General features: G+C 44.1%; 1 protein-coding gene and 1 pseudogene across 4 annotated transcripts in view; one reads left to right on the top strand and one right to left on the bottom strand.

Moving 5' to 3' along the window:
• Window positions 1-20,415, bottom strand: part of ARHGAP24 (Rho GTPase activating protein 24) — a 693,477-nt gene that overhangs the window by 47,305 nt on the left and 625,757 nt on the right. For 3 of the 4 annotated variants that reach the window (XM_055139840.1, XM_055139841.1, XM_055139844.1), the window contains one exon: window positions 14,870-14,992. In XM_055139840.1, coding sequence (XP_054995815.1) covers window positions 14,870-14,992 — 123 coding nt within the window. Of the gene's footprint in view, window positions 1-8,354; window positions 9,256-14,869; window positions 14,993-20,415 lie in introns of those variants that run through there. The other variant, XM_055139842.1, reaches the window with a different exon arrangement.
• On the top strand, window positions 3,568-3,664 carry LOC129405301 (U6 spliceosomal RNA; annotated as a pseudogene).

Here is a 20,415-nt window from a genome sequence, read left to right as displayed (position 1 = left end):
CCTGCCTGAAATTTGCGGGGAGAGCAGCAAAAAGGGGAAAGATTTAATTAGAGCACAACTTGCTCGAATAAACAATTTCCACTAGGTAAAGAACTTTATCTACCAATATAATATGCAAAGAGGTAAAGGTAGGAATGCATACATAGGTTTAGAAATTCCTGTAGGGAAGTAACAGTTTTCTTCAAAATCTAGTTTTGCCAAAAGTTAGGAACTACTTATAGTCTTAAGAATAGAATGTAAATATATCTGGCTTATAGTGGGTATGTGTGAATTAACTCCTGAATGAGAATTTTGTGTGTTAAGTGCACAAACATGTATGTGCAGGAAGTTACCTCAGACTCCTTTCTAACAGCATGGACGAAAGTAAAATAAAAACAAACTAAAGATCTGATCCATTAGATTACATCTGATCCATAACATTAAATCTGATCCATAACATCAGATCTGATCCATAAATTACATTGAGGAAAATATATGTAGAATGCTGCATGATACTGAGTCTAGAGGCACCTTCAATGATTTAAAGCCATTAACCAAGTTAATTGAAGCAGAAATAAACAAATGGCACCACAGCAAACTAAGACACTTCTGTACCACACGCATGAAAAACCAAAATGATGGCTGGAATAAAAAGACAACCCACCAAATGGGCATGAATGTTTACCCACCACTTATCAAATGAAGGATTAGTAGTCAAGATAAAAAAAAAAGCATTGGCAGAACTTTACAAGACAAAAGTAACCAATCCCCTCAAACAGTGCGGGGAAGAGATCAAGAGAGACTTTCTCAAGACACTCATACGGCCAAAAGATAGAGGGGAAAAGTGCTCTTCACCATCAGGGGAATGCAAATCAAAACAACAATGAGACTAGTGAGACCGGTGTATGACACAACAAGCAAAAACAACCAGTGTTGGTGTGAATTTGAGAAAAATTAGGCTCTCATTTATTGTTGACTGGTCCAGCTCTTTGGGAAAACAATATGGACACGTCTCTAAAAGCTAGGAAATGAGCTCCTATATGACACTTCATTTATTGGCTCAAGGGCCCCAAAACTCTATTCCAAAATGACATTTGCCCTCCTATGTTCACTGCAGAACTATTCCTAACAGACAAAGTTCAGAAACAAGCCACATGCCCAAGAACAGATGATTGGAAATCACGGTACATATATACAATGGAATACTAGTAGGTGTGAGAAAATAGGAAATCATGCAATTTTCTGCCAGGTGGATGGATCTGGAGAATATTAAACCCAGTGAAGTTAGTCATGAGGAGAGAGGGACAGACAACCATGATCTGGAATATAAAGACACATAGTAGTAGAAGCAGATGTCCAAAGGTAATAGGAGCAAAGAGTGTGAGAATGGGTGTTCGGCAGGAAGCTTCCACTGGGGGAGTGGCGGGGGGAGGGGGAGTTTGGAAGGTGGTACTGGTGGGAAAATGGTGAGGGAAGAGGACACTCTAGTGGAGGGTGTGGTACTGGAATGATTCATGCAGGAAACCCTAACAGTAACAGTATGCATTATAGACTTTAGTTGCCTAAAATAAACATTAAAAAAAAAACTGTATCACTTTGAGGGGGCATAACAACTTCAAAATTTAAAATTAACAGAAAAGGACAAAGGTCATGAGTATTCCCAATCCACAACATGGGAAAAGGAACACATTGTTTAGCAAATGATTAACATGGATTTTTCCTGTGGCACAAGTCATGCAAACGGTCCCAGTCTTTTCCACTGAATTTCCCCGTATGGTTTTACATTTTACACTCCCTGACAAGCCATTAATTCCTGAAATTTTTGGGTGACAAGGGTATATGAGGCAGTCTTGTCTGGAAGTGTGTGAGTGATGCCATAAAGGATTACCCAAATCTAAATTTTTATTTGGACTGAGAATTAAAATACTCTAATGAATTTATTATCTATGTGGTCAGCTGCGAAAGAGAGAGAAAAAAAACAAGGAAAAAATCTAAATATCCTTCTGTTGAATTGGAGAGATAGTTTAAGACAGATGTTTGTCTTACAAATAATCAACCCTCATTTGACCCCCCCGTATCATGTAAGGTCCCCTGAGTACAGCCAGGATTGAAAAAGCAAAGGGTTAGAAGCATTCTGTGAGCACTGTTGAGTATATCCCAAACTCCCCACCCTCAAAACTAAGAGATGAACAAAAAAGATAAATAAGAAACCTTCTGTCATTCAGTGCTATATGTGAGTTACACAAACAACAGCTAGAAACAGTCTATGAGGTCATGAGTATGATCAGATGAACCTATTCAAATTCCATCCATCCTGGAACAGAAAACCAGATCTTGGAATCTCTGTCCTGTAATTATTTATTCTCTTTGCTCTTCAAGTCTCACTAAGTATATCTTTGGCTCCACTTCATCACTTTCTATTGTCTTGCCAACCTAATTAGTTTGGCCTCTGATAGAATCATTCTATGAAGAGGCCTTTTCTGAGATCACCAACTTCCTGACTATCATGACATTAAGATCCAAATCTAGTTTTTCATGATATCATACCTCATTTCCTTAAAAATCATCAGTCTCTTCTCCCTGCCCTTCTGACATGTATTATCCCTGCTTATAAATTCATTAGTTATGGATTCTGTTATCAGCTCTATGCTCAACTTACTTGGTAAAATTTCGTTGCTGAAACAGTTTTCAACACATTGTATCTCCAGATCTGTATTTCACCCAGGGCCACTCATGGGGTGGTTTGCCTAAAATCTTAAAAGACCATGAGAACCAACAATATGTTTACCTCAAAATACTCTCAAACTCAAGACTCTTAAAACCAATTTTTCTCCAAAAATTGATTATTTACAATCCTGACTTTGGTTCATGCCAAGTCATTGGAAGCAGGTGAGGGTCACCCTAGATTCCTCCTTCCTTTAGGTCCTTCTCTTATTCACAAACCACTCCTAGGTAGCTTCTCAATGATACTTTAAAGACCTGAGTCCACAATTCACACAAAAATCTCAAAAATTCTCCCTTTGGGGGGGGCAGGAACATGGCTCCATGATAGAGCCACACTTGCCTTGCATGTGTAAGACCCCAGAGCTGACTCACAGCAGCACCTCAAAAATGGAAAACAAATTAAAAAATTCTCACTTTTCTGCCACCCTGTACACCCCCACCATGGGCTTCATAAGAGTTAGAATTTACCAAAACCAATTTTCAGCCTTATTTTTTCCATTGGTCTCATTGGTCACTTACTTTCTCCTATAATTCAAAATCATTGCAATTTGACATTGGCCTCTTCATCCACCACGTATAAACCAACAAATAAATGTTCTGTTTTCTGCTGCTTCCTCACAAACACGCACTTTAACTGCCCTTGACTCTTTGTGTGGTCCTAAGTGGTACATGACTTATCATGCCTTCGTGCCTCAGAACTTACCTCGCAAGGTTTGACTCACAGCACCCGCTGGGGTGTCTATATTAGCACTCCTCACTCCCACCCAGATGTAGGTTCTTTTATTTCTCAACACACTGCTGTGTATTATTTATTTGGATATCTATCACAGATTATTCTCCCAGCTCTTGAAAGAGACCCACAGTGCTTGTTTGGGGAGCAAAAGTCGGGCTGATACAGAGAATATTAGCATGACCCCTGGGTAAGGAGGGCCTGCAAGTTCATGAAACATTTCGCTTTTTTTTTTTTTTTTTTTTGCTTTTTGGGTCACATCTGGCTATGCACAGGGGTTACTCCTGGCTCTACACTCAGGAATTATTCCTGGTGGTGCTCGGGGGACCATATGGGATGCTGGGAATCAAACTTGGGTTGGCCGCGTGCAAGGCAAACGCCCTACCCGCTGTGCTATTGATCCAGCCCCAGCATTTCACATTTTAAAGCAGAAAATGGGAAACAGGAAGGACAAGGAACCCAAGTACCTCTGTGGTTTAGTATGTGATCCTCTGGCCCTGGGCCAGGTCACCGGCCTCACAGTCTCTTCAGGGTGTTTATTATAACAAAACAATGATATATCAATGCAACCACAATGATATTCACATAAAATAATATCATAATAGATGTAATTGTTTTAAGTTTGATTGGATAACAAGTAGGTTTCGGTCGCACGTGTGTGTCCTCTGAAATTCCTATGTTGAAAGCCTAACACCCAAGGAGGCAAGGTGAATTAATTTTTACCCTCTGAAAATCAATTCAGCCATTAAGATGTGTCACTCAAAAATAAGACCACAAAAAAGTGTCACTTTTCTGCCATGTGACATACGGCACAATGTTGACAGTACATAACCCAGAAAAGGGACCTCACTAGGATCTAGCCATCTGTTCTACCTCCCAACTTCCATTCGCTAGATCTCTGAGAAATAAATTTCCATTGCTGATGAACTACCCTGCCTGGCATTTTGTTATAACCTGACACATATGCAAACTTTTACTTATATCTCTGGAACTTAATCCCGAAGCAATACCAATGAGGCTGAGTGATGCTAAAAAAAACCTGTGACATTAATGTATATGTTTATAGAAAACACTTCACCTTCCTAATGATAGGAAGCAAATAAATCCAATATCAAGTGAGTAGTCAGTCTCGTGGCAGTTTTCAAGCTGTAACACTGAGTTATGAAAACATGGAAACAAAAAGGTCTCTGGTTTGCTTATCGTAACTCAGAAGTTAAATAAGCACATATTTTTGTTTGTTTTGTTGTTAAAGTTTTCCACGATTACTTCTTTTTTCAGAGGTCTCTCTCCCTTTCTTCCTATAGATAAGGGACTAGGGAGTTTATCTGGGTGTTTTCTTTTGGGTCACACCTAGCTCTGTGCTGTGCTCAGAGGTCACACCTGGAGTTGTCTGGGGTACCATGAGGTGCTGGGGTTAGAACCAGGCTCAGTTTCATGCAAGGCAAGTGCCTTAGTTCCCCTCCCCTCTCCTCCCCCTCCCCCTTTCTCTGGCCCTAATGCAGAGAAGTTATTTTCATTTTACAAACTCTGCTTACAGCAACCCTGATGGCAAAATAAATCTTGATATCACCAGTATTATAAAATTTTCTATTAAAACTAAATATTTATTCATGGTAAATGGACAAATAAAAAGTTGTGTAACTTCACACAGAATTAAAGCATAAAGTCAGCCAAGATTTACTTTAGTCTGCCAACAGAATTTTCTGTTTTGGAAGCAAGGGTTTAGAAGGCACCTGGTTGTATTTAGGAGCTACTCCTAGTTCTGTGCTCAGTGGTTGCTCTGAACAGTGCTCAGGAGACTATGCATTGCTGGCGATCTAACCAGGGTCAGCCTCATGCAAAGCCAGAGCCTTAACCCCAATTTTCTCTCCAGCTCTAGCACCATAACTTCCTAGTAGGCAGCAACTCTTAAATGAATAGAAAACTTTCAGTCCAAGGAACTTAGACTATAATAGCCAATGAGCGTTTGATAGAGTTTGGGTTATTTCTGTAGCTAATATAGGTCATGGGGAGACAATTAAAAACCTGGAAAAAATCAAGAAAGTGTGATAATGTGAATATAGGGAAGCAGTGGTGTAGGTCTTGGACACCATTTTCATCTGTGCATGAAAGCCATGGTATTGACATTTATTTCCTTATTATTTTCTTATTTGCCATTCACAGACAGACATTCTGCAAGAGATCCCTCTTGTGCAAAGACAGGATGACCAGTGATCATATACGGAGAAAGTGGCCAAAATGGATACAAAAAAAAAAAAAGATCCATATGATTCTCAAACATCAGCCTTAGATAGATCCAGATGGATAACTTATCGACTGACCAAACCATGTGGTATGACACTCAAGCATGAAAATACACAGTAGCCTTAGTTTCACCAAACCCTAAGGCCCGGACTACCACCCTGAAAGTGATTTCATTCTTAGATTTCTAACAGCAACATTTTCAGCGACCTTTATTTGCACAGAGACCAAGAGAGGCAGAGGGGAAGGACAGTAAAGGACAGTCGGGGGCCAGCTGCAGCTTGCACGGCACGCTGCCCCCTCTCCGTCGCTCCAGCCTGCCTGCATTCCGACAGCTCTGGTCTCCTGTCATTCCGTCCCGACAGCAGTTCAGAAACAAACGTGTCTCACATGTGGAGCAGGGAAAACAGACGCGTCAACGTTTTCCGCTTCTGAGCTCTAGCCCATGACTCACTCTTTTGCATTCACTGAGATGACTTAAGCTGCCGTGCTCCCAAAGCCGAGTGGGACTCCCGGGCTCAGGCCTCCTGGAACTACTTGAGCACCAGGGAGACTAAACAAAGCAGGACAGAGGCGGCCTGGTGCGGGAGCCCAGCGGGCAAAGGAAGTAAGCGCTTTCTGTTCAGTGCTGGATTTCTAATAAAGCTGCAAGCAGCCTTGGCTGCCCTCTGCCACCCACACGGTTTCCTGGCGCAGCAGTGGAGGTAGCAGCCCACTCTCCCCTCTCCCCCCCTGGACTCCCAGCTGGAAGACACCAGCCTGCTCTAGTTCCAGAGAAACAGAGAGAAAACTCAACCCCCAGTAGCCGGCTTGCCACACCTCCCCTTTCTGCCATTTCTCAGAATCCAAGGGGAGGCTAGGGACTTGGGGCCGGAGCAATAGCACAGCGGGTAGGGCGTTTGCTTTGCACGCGGCTGACCTGGGTTCGATCCCCGGCATCCCATATGGTCCCCCAAGCACCGCCAGGAGTAATTCCTGAGTGCAAAGCCAGGAATAACCCCTGAGCATCGCTGGGTGTGACCCAAAAAGCAAAACAAAACAAAACAAAACAACAACAACAAAAAACCTGTTCTGCCTTGATTGATCATCTGAGCATGCCTCAGATGACCACTTCCCCGGGTGAGGTGTTAGCAGGCCGCAAACAGGAAAGACAACGCTTTGGCAACAGCCACGGGGGTGAGCCCTCAGGACAGGACCCACTCTCCACTCTCCTGGCAGCGCCGTGGCATGGCAGGCCGGCAGAGAGCTCAGGGGCTGTGTGCCAGGGAGTACGGGAGGAGGTGCAATGCCCTGCACTGTGCCTGATTCTGGCGGGCAGGCTCCCCGCCACTGGAGCTGAGAGGGTGAGAAGGTAAAGCTGCCTCGTAGCTGCAAACATGCATTCACTGTCCCCGCACATCTTCCAACGGGTGAACTGCAGACCTGCTCCATGTTTGGATGAGCCAGTGCAGTTGCTGAGGGGTAGGGAAGCCAGAGACAGACGCCTCCTAAATAATTGGTTCTTACGCTCCCCGAACCCAGACACAGACACACACAGACACACAGACACAGACACACAGACACACAGACACACCCCACAATTACTTCATTGCCAGTTTCTCTATCAATAATGCAATATGGCAGTAACCATAAACTCTACAGATCTCTAAAATTTAAGTCATGCAGCGCTCATTTACTTTTGGGCATCACAAAGGGGTATTAATGAACATCTAGATTTCTTACAGATTATCTTGGATTCTAACTGCTTAAAGGGAAAGACTCCAAAAAAACGGAAATTAATTTTTAAAACTTCCCACTGTATTATGCTTTATATCTGTACTTTTAGATATATGTACCTTCCCTTATCCTGTCTTATTTTGCTGGTCACTCAGTAGAAAGAATAATGTTAGCAGATTTTGAAAAGAGAGAGAAGAAATGACTGTCCATAGTATTCAAAGCAGCTAACTCATTAGCTTACTTATGTACTATTAAAATAATAATTGCAGCTCAAATTTAAATAATGATTCTAGTTCACGATTCCCTTTTAAAGCAAAAAGGGACACTTGATACAAAGATATTTTCTGAGATGCTTTCATTTAGCCTGCTCTGTGCCCTTTAACTCTTTCAGAACCAATCAACTCAGAAAAGCCTTAGTGTCTTATTGATCATAAATTGGTATATCATCCTCATCCCCTGTTGCTCAGACATCGGCTTCCTCTAAGATCACTGAGGATACAGTGATAAAGTGAAGGTGACTCCTGTTTCTAATCAGTGCTAACCAATCTCTGGCGTCTCTTGAAAATCGCCACGCAGAGAGCTCAGTTATTAAAAATCTCAGTAGAAAAAGGTGAGGCAACCGGAGTGAGTTAGAACCCAGGTTTCGAGGGGTTGAATTAGAATTGAATCAGAATTTGAATCACAGCTGCAGAATATGGGGCCGGGAACAGCTGGTGTGGCCCTGCTGGTCATTCCCTCAAATTCCCGTTGTCCGTCCAGGTCATCAATCGCCACCTACGACCCCCCACAGACAGCGACATAGAGCATCTGAACGCTAATATTTAAGCACAGACAACCCAAGACACATGTCGCTCTTCCACAGCGCCCAGCCCTTGGGTGCCAACCCCCCACGCTTGGGTGCCCATCCCGCGTGCACGAAGCCAGGCAGGTGTGGGGCAAGGACAGCAACCCGCCAGCCACCTACCTTTCCGAAAGCTAAAGCATCGCTTGATCCTCCTATAGGTGGTCTTGGGGAGGAAAGGCGTGGATGCCGGCGCCCCCGCCGGACGCCCCCCGTGGCTGCGGTCCTCGGGCATCATACAGGCCGGAAGTTCTGACCCGCTCTGGCCTTGGCTTCAGAGCCCACCAAGCCCACAGAGCCCCCTCCCCATGCTTGCTGGGTCCGTCTGGAGGGTGGTCCTGAGTCCTTGAAGGTTGTGCTCCCAGGTTCAGGGGGAGGGAGAGGGGACCACCTTGCATTAACTTCCTTCTTGGCAAAAAAAAACTTCCTTTTCTCTTGGCTAATCCAGGGACTGTTTCAGGTATTTTTTTTTTTTCCTAAGTGAACATAGATATTCCAAAATGCCAGGAACCACAGAGAAGCCGCAGGCAGCAGCCGCACTTGCCCGCCCCCCAGCAGGATTTATGACTGTTATGGTTAGCAGGGACTTCTCGGCTGGCCACGCGGCGGGTCCTCTGCAAAGAGCAGCGAAGAGCAGGGTGCAGGGAAGGGGGGCCAGTCGGGATGACAAAGAGGCGCCCGGGGTTGGGGATGGGGTCGGGGGGAGGCTCAGGGCTGCGGCCGCTGCCTCTTCCCGGCCGGGCACCCGAGCAGGCGGAGACAGGCACCTCCCAAAGCAATCCCGGGCCTCGATCGCCGCTGGCCAGTGCTCTCCCCGTGCGCGTCCAGAGCGCCCCTCATCTTCCGAAGATGCTCCGGCAGGCTTCAAACTCCCGGGGTCCCCCCCCCCGCCCAACGCGGGGGTGGGTGGGTGGGGGGTGCGGTCCAGCGCCCGCGCGGCCGCAGGCTTCCCTCCACCCGCCGCGTTGCAGGCGCTTCTGCTCGCTCCTTTTCTCAATGAGCGCCGGGAGCTGGCACGGGCGGCGGCTGCTTCGTCACCAGTCTCCGGGGCTGTGGCTGCGGCAGGCACACGGGCTGCCTCAGTGCCCGCGGGTCACATGCAGCAGGTGCAGCCCCGGAGGAGAAGGGGAGGAGGGAGCGAGCCTCGGTGGGGGGCGGGGTGAACCCCTTTCTTCTCGCTTTGACTTTGTGCCCACTTTGGGCTCGGCTGGCCGCGCCGCACCAGCAGAGCTGGGGCTGTAGCTAGGCCAGAAGAAGCCCCCCACAAACCCCAAACCATCCTCAAGGAGGTAAACTTTGGGGGGGAGTCCTCTCTTTTTTGCCCCCCTTTTGTTTTTTGGAAAATTTTCTCTCTCTGGACAAGATTCTCACCCACCTTCTCTCCACCTGTCCCCGGAGATTTTGCAGTGGAAGCCACTTCTGCAACGCTGATGGAAACGTGCTTCTCATGAACACATGTGCGGGAGTTCGGTCCCATGTATGTATGTGCCTGCAAACCAGCGAGAAATGCTAAATCGAGCACAAGAGCCTGCAGGAATAGGCACGGAACAAGTTCATGCATGTGTGTGTGTGTGTGTGTGTGTGTGTGTGTGTGTGTGTGTGTGTTTATATGTACCCACAAGGTTCTTTCTCTGTTTATGGCTTGAAGGCCAAATGGATTTTCGGCATAGCCCCTGCTCTTGGGTGCACCCCGCGTACCCCAGCCCCCGGCACAGTTTTGCTCACTGAGCAATCATCCCCGGGTTAATCATTCATCCAGCGAGCTGCTCCAAGAGCGTATCTGTAATGTTCCTGCTTAACCCCAGCTGACCCGCAGGCTTTTATGTTTCCTTGGCCACTGGGGTGCTGGGGAGAGCCCAAGAGGGACCCCTTGACAGAAATGGTGTCAGAGAGGAGGAACTGTGAGTTATTTCTGCCCGGTGCTACCCCCTCTGTCACCCCTTCTGTGTCACAGCAAATGGGAACCTGGGAGTAACCTCAGGGGGCAAGGCTGAGACGAGGGGGCAGGGACGAACCAGGAGCACTTGGCCCTGAACACATCAGCCATGAGCACTTTACAGAGGAGCGGGAACCACCACGACTTGGGTGAAGGTGGGTTGGCCTAAGCTAACTGTTCTTTTTCTTCTGCAAATAAGGTGGCAGGAAGGCCCCTGGCCCAGGATTCCTGCCCTCCCTTTGCTGTCAATTACTCAGGAGGATGATTTGCATTCAGTATTTTTATCACCTAGAGGGAGCTCTCATTTGACTCTTCCTAAGAAGCACGTTTTCAGGAGGAACTTGAATGGTTCGTAGCTTTAGGGAGAGGAGAAACTTGGTGAGACACCCCCACACGGCGTGCTCTCACTGCCCAGGGCCGGGGCCCCGCACGACCCCTCAGGAACACTGGGAAAACAGACAAGCAAAACCAAACCCTTCAGTGTGGCTGAAGCCAGGTCCGTGTCTGGCACCAGCTTCTGGTTTTGACTTTTGAGTAGTCGTGTCTGTCGGGTGCTGTGACTAAGGAAAGACCACAATGGGGTGGCTTTAAGTGAGGGGGCGGGGTACCTAGATCCAAGGCTGGTCTCTGCTATCAGAGGAGGGTGTCAGCAGAGCATGACGAGGCTTCTCCTTTCCAATGGCGCCCTTGGGTGTTTCTGATTGAATGAAAAGGTTTGTAACCCCAAAGCTCTACAGTATGCGATTACAAAAAATTTAATTTCCTTTTTTTTTCTTTTTTTTTTTCAGTTAAGTCACCATGAGATACACAGCTACAAAGCTGTTCATTCTGGGGTTTCAGTCATGCAATGTTCCAACACCCATCCCCCACCAGAGCACATTTCCCACCAGCAACGAACCCAGTTTCCCTCCCCCACCCACCACTCCATCCCCGCCTGCCTCGATGGCAGGCACTTTTCTGCTCTCTCTCTCTCTCTCTCTCTCTCTCTCTCTCTCTCTCTCTCTCTCTCTCTCCCCCTCCTCCCCCACCATTTGGGCATTAGAGTTTGCAATACAGATACTGAGAGGTTATCATGTTTGTCCCTTTACCTACTTTCAACACACAGTTCTTATCCAGAGTGATTATTTCCAACTATTATTGCCATAGTGGTTCCTTCTAGTACTAGAAGATACCAGTCAGATGATGTGATCAGAAGGACAGTGAGGAAGAGAATTTTGTACATATATATGCATATATGTATACATACATATGTATATATGCACACACGTGGTATATAAAGTATATATGTATATATGTATGTGTGTATATGTATGTATATATATCCCCCACATACATATGTGGCATATAGAGAAACTTAGTAAGGGAATAGTAAATGGTTCATCGTAAAAGACTCTGAGAATCAGCCTCTAGAACTGAGTCTACTAAGCAGATAAAGTGGGGTAGGTGAGAGGGACCTTGGGACAGTGACATGGCAATACCATATGCCATAAATTCAATTGTTTGCAGTATTGTAAATTATGGTATCTAAATAAAAATTAAAAAATATTCCTGCGCATCCTTTTGTAAATTACATTCAAACAGAAATAAAGCAGGGTACATTTCTTTTATGTATGCTCTACACTAAATTTCATCTTTAGAAAGTAAATTTGAGGGCAGGAGTGATAGTACAGTGGGTAGGATGCCAGCCTCACATGCGGCTTACCTAGGGTCGATCCCAGACATCCCATATGGTCCCCCAAGCACCACCAGGAGTAATTCATGAGTGCAGAGCCAACAGAGACCTCTGAGCATCGTGGGTGTGGCCCCCAAACAAACACACAAACAAAAAAATAAATCTAAATCAAACATTTGCAAAATCCCTAAGACTACGGATTAATCGACTACAGGTTGCCACTTCCAAGGCCCTAAACCTGTTGATACATACATTGGTTTAGCCCATTTTCACCGGGATCATTGCTGAGATTTCTGGTCTACAATTACAACCTGTGGCCACACTTTGATGATGCTAACTGGATCTCATTATTATTTTTTTCTTAATAAAAAGACAGGCATAAGGGGGAAAAGGAAGAAAAGTAGAAATAGTTCTCCCACAAAAATTTTCTTTCAGAGAACTCCAACCTATGGCAGCAAAGGGAAAAATAAGATATTTAGAAGCAACAGACCCTTTGAAAGAATATATTCTCAAATCATTGGTCCAGGAGATATCTAAGTATTAACAACAACAACAACAACATCGACAACAACAGCGACAACAACAACACACTCCCATGGGCTGGAGTGATAGTGCAATGGGTAGGGCATTTGCCTTATAAGTGGCTGATCTGAATTCAATTCCTGGCACCCCATATGGTTCTATGACCACTGCCAGGAGTGATCCCTGAATACAGAGCCAGGAAGACATCCTGAAAAATGTCAGGTGTAGCCCTAAAACCAACATAGATGTGTATATATATATATTTATATATGTGTGTACATATATATTATATGCGTGTGTTACATATGAAAACATGCTTTGGGCCAAACACAGTGTTGCTCAGGGCTTAATCCTGGCTCTGTCCAGTGCCAGGGACTGAATGAGGGTCAGCTGCATGAAAGACAAGCACCTTGACTCCAGGCCTATATCTCTGGTCCTAACAAAGATTAAAAAAAAATAAATATCACCACAGTCACAAAGTCACAAACACTTATGTTATCATTAGGAAGTTTTGCTTTTTTCCAGTAAGCATCAGATTCTCATCCAAAGTTTGGTCATTCCTTGTTGATGTTATTGAGCATCTAGGGACTGGAACTGCTTCCAAAAGCACAATCGAAAATATTTGGTGCCTGTCCACGAAAGTTCTTTTTGTATTTGTATGATGTAAAGAGGCTTACTTAGGAAATGAGATGAGAGAGAGAGAGAGAGAGAGAGAGAGAGAGAAAAGAGAGAGAATCAGAGAGACAGAGAGACAGAGACAGACAGAGACACAGAGACAGAGGCAGTGATACAGAGACACTCTTCTGAATAAAGGGATTTTGCACCCAGGACGGAAATTGGGGGGGCTCCAGAATGCAGAGCACCTACCTTCCATCTATATTTCTATCTGTAGTTCCAGGATCAAATGCGAGTGTTTTACCTCTGAGCTACACCCCCAGTCCTCACCCCTAAATGATTAGGGATTTACCTTTAGTTTATTTAAATAGGACTGGAGTGATAGCACTGTAGGTAGGGCATTTGCCTTGCACAAGGCTGACCCGGGTTTGATTCCTTCGTCCCTCTCAGAGAGCCTGGCAAACTACCGAGAGTATTCTGCCTGCACGGCAGAGCCTGACAAGCTCCCCGTGGCGTATTTAAGATGCCAAAAACAGTAACAACAAGCCTCACAATGGAGATGTTACTGGTGCCCTCTAGAGCAAATCAATGAGCAATGGGACGACAGTGCTACAGTGCTATTCTGAGCTGGGAATTGAGCCCAGAGCATCAGCCAGAGAAGGCACTTTCTCTGCTGCTAGACCCACATCTTCAGCCAAATGTCACTAATGTCAGTTTTGAAATTTTGTTTTGTTTTGCAATGTGAGGACTGGAGCAATAGCATAGCGGGCAGGGTGTTTGCCTTGCAGGAGGCTGACCCGGGTTTGATTCCTCCATCCCTCTCAGAGAGCCCGGCACGCTACGGATAGTGTCCCACCCGCACGCCAGACCCTGGCAAGCTACTTGTGGAGTATTCGATATGCCAAAAACAGTAACAACAAGTCTCACAGTGGAGATGTTACTGGTGCCCGCTTGAGGAAATCAATGAACAATGGGACGACAGTGCTTACAATGCAATGCCTGCAGCATAGAAGACGGAGCCTAGGGCCCCACGTGTGCAAGGCACGTGTTCTACCCCTGAACCACTTTCCTTAAACACAAAGTGGAGTTAGAAATTTCAACTCTTTAGGGTCAGAGCGATAGCAGAGTGGGGAGGGCACTTACCCTGTACACGGCTAAATCAGGTGTAATCCCCAGCACCCCATACGGTCCCATGAGCACAGCCAGGAGTGGTTTGTGAGTACAGAGTCAGGAGTAACCCCTGAGGACTATCAGGTGTGGCCCCGAAACCAAAACTAAAAAGAAATATATTTCAACTTTTTTTGTTTTTTAGGTAAGGGTGGCACATACCCAGCAGTGCTCAAAGGCTATTCCAAGCTCAGGAGAGATCTGTGGTGATGCTCAGGGGCACTTATGTGGCCCCAGGGATCAAAACTGGGTGGTGTCTGAAGCAGCCACACCGAAAGCAAATGCCTTCCCATCTGTGCTATCTTCCCAGCCCTCAACTTTCTTGTATATGCAAGTGTGCATCTTGTATATCCAAGGGCCTTACATAAATTTATGAGCCACATCCCTCCCTCCTAGATATTCTTTTATGAACAGAAACCCCCAAATAAAACACATGTACTAAGGACCTATTGCTTTGCATAAATACATTTATAATATTGTCATAATTATTCATTAGTCATGAAATGAGAAAATCCACAATTTTATGATTCATGGTCTTCAACGAAGTAGATCTTGAGGATGCTTGATCTAATTTAAAGTTTAAAAGCTTACCAATATCTCTGTATATCCACAATGAACACCAGCTTGTGTTTATTTTACTACTCATCCACCTGAAAATACGAGCTGCTAGTAACATGGGTCGGGAGAAGGAATCCCTTTGCTTCAGTGGTTCTCCACGCTACTCACCTCCTCCGAAAGGCCCCCATATCACACGGCGGATGGCCTTCACCCAGTCTTCCATATCATTCTGGGTGCTCGCCATAAGCAGGTAGCTCTCATGATTTGCTGTCATCCGATCTCGGTCACCTCCTGGAAGAGACAGTGACACCTGAGTGTGTGTGGCCCCAAGATTCCCGATCACCAGCCGCCCGGAACGAAACCCTGGGGCACAGGTCCAGCCCAATGGATCAGAAATATTTGCCATCATTTCACAATGGGACCAAAAATCCACCTAACAAGGAAATGCCCTGATATTTCCAGAGGAAAGGTGGCGAGCAAACATATTCCCCAAACCAGGCCTGGCTTCCTGCCCTAGCAACAGCTCACGGTCCTGCCGTAAGCCCTAATCCAATCTATTGACAGCAGGCTGCTGACTAGGGAGAAAGAGCAGAAACAAAAGCAAAGGCGGAGAATTGGTTCCCAGGGCCTGAATTTTCTTTTGAAGCGAGTGCTGAACAGAACAAGTAGTCCGGGAGCACACACAGCACGGCCCCCGGGGAAGGAAAGAAGCTTTAGGGAACAGCAAAGACGCACACGTGAAACTGGGCTCCAAGCTTTGGCTCACGAATATGGCTGAGCCTCTCCATCAATACCTTTCTCTTTGGTGTGTGTGGGAGCACAGCAGCAATGCTCAGGGCATACTCTTGGTTCTGTGCTCTGGGACTAGTCCTGGTAGGGCTCTGGGGACCATGTGGGGTGCCAGTGATCGAACCCATGTTGGCCGCATGCAAGGCAAGCGCCCTACCCATCGCACTATTGCTCCAGCCCTCTTCATTCATGCCTGAAGAGGCTAAAGAGAAGATAAATTGGCCAGGGGTGCAGGGGCCTTCCAGATGGCCCCTTCTGTGACCAGGGGGTGAGTATTTGGAACCCCCCCACCCCGGCAGTGTTCCGTCTTACTTTTGTCTATGTCTATACACTTAGAAATGTAACCGTCGCCAATACCAACTTTGAATTGGCAGTGTGTTGATGCCATGAGATTGGATTTCTTGAAAACCTTTTATAACATTTTTTCCTGGTAACCTAATTTTCTCCTTCACAAAAACAGGAATGACCCAAAATCATCTGGAAAAAAAAATGTCTAACGGCAGAGTTTTCTCTGATGTTCAAAGGACTATTTCTAAAGCAAGTGTCAGTGACTTCCCTGTTTCACGCTGAAAATAATTATAACATTACTCACTGAGGAATAATATAAGATAGAATATTAAGTAGTCCCGCTGAATTCTATCAAAATGTGAGTGTTACATAAACGTCTAAATTACTCAGCGGATCCACCAGCATTGAATTTTCACAGAGTGTTGTAACACTTGAAGTTTCAGGTCGAATTAGATCAACTCTAAGGGTTTGGTTAAAACACGCTGGTTGATTGCTTGTTGGTTGCTTGGAACAGAATCCACACCAGAAGTCTACCTCTGGGTCACATTCACAGTCTCCACTCAGTTCTCCTGATTGAACTTGAGCATGTTGGCAGCAGTGGTGTGTGTGTGTGTGTGTGTGTGTGTGTGTGTGTGTGTGTGTGTGTGTGTGTGTGTGCGGAGGGGGAGTGACAGCAGCTTGCCCTATTCTTTCAAGTTCAACCTCATTCACACACAGAAGCTACAGACATTTGAACCTGTCTGAACCCTAGGCTTCGCATTGAGAAATAAAACTCTTCTAACATTGCTGCAAATCTACACACAGGGAAAATGCCCGAGGAATAAAATAACGTAAAGGCAACTAAAGAAACAAAATGGATGTTTTATGTTTAATACAAACAGGATCAGGGGATGCAGTTAAGGGGCTGCATCAAATCTATTTTTCAGGTCTTGTTTATCCCTTAAGTAAGGCTGTCATTCCCACAGAATAGAGACATCTCACTACTAGGGAATCAGTGGTCTGGCTTCATGCCTCGGCCTATAACAGGTCAATCATCAAACATTGGTTTTGGAGTCAGACACAATCCAGGTGAAGTCACAATTCAATTATTTGCTGTCTAAGTTCTGAGAAATCACACAACTTTGGAAAATTCGGAGTCTTTAGTCAATGGAGAAACAAGAATTTCATATGATTTTGAGAATTAAATGGAACAAAATTAAACACTAGCACATTTTCTACAAAAAATATTTAACTCTAAAAATTCTATAAGCATTAATTCATTCTCATTTAACTGCCTCTCACTCTTATAAGTACAAAAAATAGATTACTTTGATCTCACATCCAGAAACTGGCCCCAGAGTTGTGTAATCCCATCAATGGCCAACATCCAGAGACTATAAAACCAAGCTCCCAGAAGAATCTCTTGCCCCCTCTCTGGCTGTCTTCACCGGAGACCCTCGGAGGGGATGGGTTGAGTTTCCCTCCCCACTCCGAGCAGAGCCCCAGCAGCTGAAGACCTCCAGAACCCAGCTACAGCCATGCTCAAGGCCCCTCTCCACAAATTCAGATGAGCTTCATGCATGAAGGAACCGGCAGAGGAACCCAGGTGTGTAGGACTGGAGGCTGAGATCTCCAAGCCTGCTTGGATCGGGAGTGGGCCTCTTCTGCCCAGATCCCCCATTTTCCAGTAGCTAGGCAGTCACCCCCACAAACTGCCCCCAGCACCGTGTAATCCCATCAATGGCGGCCAACATCCAGAGACTATAAAACCAAGCTCCCAGAAGCTTATAGCTTATAGCTTATATAGCTTATACATCTTACAGCCTAGCTCTCCCTCTCAGAGAACCTGGCAAGCTACCGAGAGTTTCCTGCCTGCATGGGAGAGCCTGGCAAGCTTCTCGTGGCATATTCATATGCCAAAACCAGTAACAATGATGGGTCTCATTCCCCTGATCCTGAAAGAGCCTCCAACTTGGCACTGTTGGGAAGGATGAGTAAAGAGCGGCTTCTAAAATCTCAGGGCTAGGATAAATGGAGATGTTACTGAGACCGCTTGAGAAAATCGACAATCAAGGGAATGATGGTGATCTCAGAGATATTATGTGTAGAAAACACAGAAACAATTAGTCGATTATATATATGTACATATATATATTTATTTTTGATAAATATAGGAAATGGAATTATTTTTATCAAAAGAAAAATTTTGATAAAAAGGTTATAGGTGATGCCTAATAATCTATCACATTGTATGCTATTGCAGTTATGCATGTAACTGTGTGACCCACTAACTTTTGTGGCAGTACAGTAATATATGACAGAAAGAACTAAATGACATGAGAAAAAGAAAGGTCACTTCATATCTAAGTACTCAAGTCTTATTCTGTATTCTGATCTGCTTTTACAACAGTCCTGTTGGGCAAAAAGGTACCAATTTTATATCAGAATATTTTAATTATTGTCTTTGCCTGCAGGGTGCTTAACAATTCAGATAGTGACTTCCTGCTGTGTCACTCCCAGTCCTGGCAGAAGCTGCCCCAGCGATGACAATGAGTGACAGCAGCTGAGTAGGTTTCTGCCTGGAAGCAGGGAAGGGGAGAATCAGAAGCACAACCGGCCATTATCGCCTGACTTCATTTGATTCTCTCTTTCTGCCAGTGCTGCTGGGCGCCTGACCCTGAATCTCATTTAGCCTGCCAATCACAGGTATCATATCCCAGCCGCGAATTTCACCCAGGGATATAGATCCTGACTTCTCAATGGGCCAGCGAGAGGGGAGGGGGGAGAAGATTATACAACCGTTTCCTGTAAGTCTCAATGATGAAAATACAGACTTATTGTTGAGAATGTGATTAAAAAAGACATTTTAATGGCCCATTTGTGTAATGAAGACTTTTCTATGGATCTGAATTAGGGAATCTGCTAAATGTGTATAATTTACAAATGGCAAAGCCATCAGCTCTAATTCATAACACTATAAATTAAACATTCTAAAATCTTGGTACCGTCTTGGCAATTGAAGAGGTCCTGTTAATGTGTGATTTGAAAAATGAATATGCTCAATATTGACTCTCAACCACGTGGATAAATTCTCATCCTTTGTGTTAATAAAATTCTAGGGCTTAATGCTTCATTTTAGTCATATGTGAGACTAAATTCTTTTGAAGTGAAAAATTCTTAAATGTAGGCTCGATAGCTAACCAGCAGTGGAATGTTATCATATTTAGTTCACGTATGTGGATGTACAATATATATGTATGATATTGCTACATTAGAAAAAGTATATATATATCACATCATTAAATTCTGCTTCAAGATAAATGCTGATGCAGTTTTATTTTTGTACTTTTACAAATACTGCTTTAGGACTGGAACAATAGTACAGTGGGTAGGGTGCTGGTCTTGAATGCAGCTCACCCGGGTTTGATCCTCAGGACGCCATATGGTTCCCTGATAACTGATGGGAATAATTCCCGAGTGCAGATCCAGGAGTAATACCTGTGCATTTAAGAGAGTTACCCCCAAACAAAAACAAAGCCAAAAATATGCTGCTTTAGATGATGCTATGTTTACATACAATTCTAAGGGGCATAATTTATCAGAACATTTTATACACTCTTTGGATGTTGGCTCAGATTGGTAGTAATATCTTGGTGCCTATGTTAACTATTTGGGGCATATGTAATTTTGTTAACTTATTAGGTCACATAATCCATTTTTTACTTGCATATGTGTGCGTGTGTGCACACTTAATTGGAGTCCTCTATTTACATTGCATATGAATTTATCTTTTCGGAAATAAGTAGAAAATCTAAGGGTAGATTAAAGAAACTAAATTAAAATAAGTGCACAATTGACTTAAAAATACAAATATCCATTAGCATGTGAAAAGCCAACTGTTTAATATAAAATTGAGATTTTGTAGGGCAAGTACCCTACCGGCTGTTCTATTTCTCCAGTCCCACAAATGTCTAATTGACTTCTCTGTAGAAGGAAAAAAAAACTGTAAAATGTATTAGTGTGAACTAAAAATGTAAAAGAATTACTCTGAAGAGATAATCTCAAGTCAACGAACTTTTAAAAATATACAGTGAATTAAATTATTTGTATTTGAATTTTACAACATGCTGGTTAAGAGAAACTGTGGTCACAAATATTTGGGGTTTTTCCCAAGCAGAGTTCAAGACACAGATCTGAGGAAATTTCACTAAATTCTTCTGATACTGTTAATAATTTCAAGGGTAAAATATTTCCTCATTCCAAATTTCAAATCAGATCAAAACTAGACATACTTTACTACCCATTTTAATCTAGTTCACAGGGAAATGTTTTAATGTTCTAAGAAGGGCTATTAATTTTCACTAAAAACTACATGGTCTTTATATCTATAAATCTATTATAACTTAGATAACATGGTTATAATAGTTATTATAATTATTTTTTTGTTCTGATGTGTGCAGTTTTTGCATTTTCACCATTCTTTTAAAGGTTACTTTTCTCAAAACTTAGTTTGGATAATCTGCAAGTTATTATAAAGATTTTTTAAATTTTTATAAAGTTGTTAACAATATTGGATTACATTTAATATTCAAACACCAATTTTTTAAAAAATATTTTAAATTTTATTGAAGCACCGTGAGATAGTTACAAGCTTTCAT

Source organism: Sorex araneus, chromosome 5, assembly GCF_027595985.1.
Source record: "Sorex araneus isolate mSorAra2 chromosome 5, mSorAra2.pri, whole genome shotgun sequence".
Lineage (NCBI taxonomy): Eukaryota > Metazoa > Chordata > Mammalia > Eulipotyphla > Soricidae > Sorex > Sorex araneus.
The sequence above is the reverse complement of the archived record's forward strand: the minus strand, read 5'-3'. Positions and strand labels throughout refer to the sequence as shown.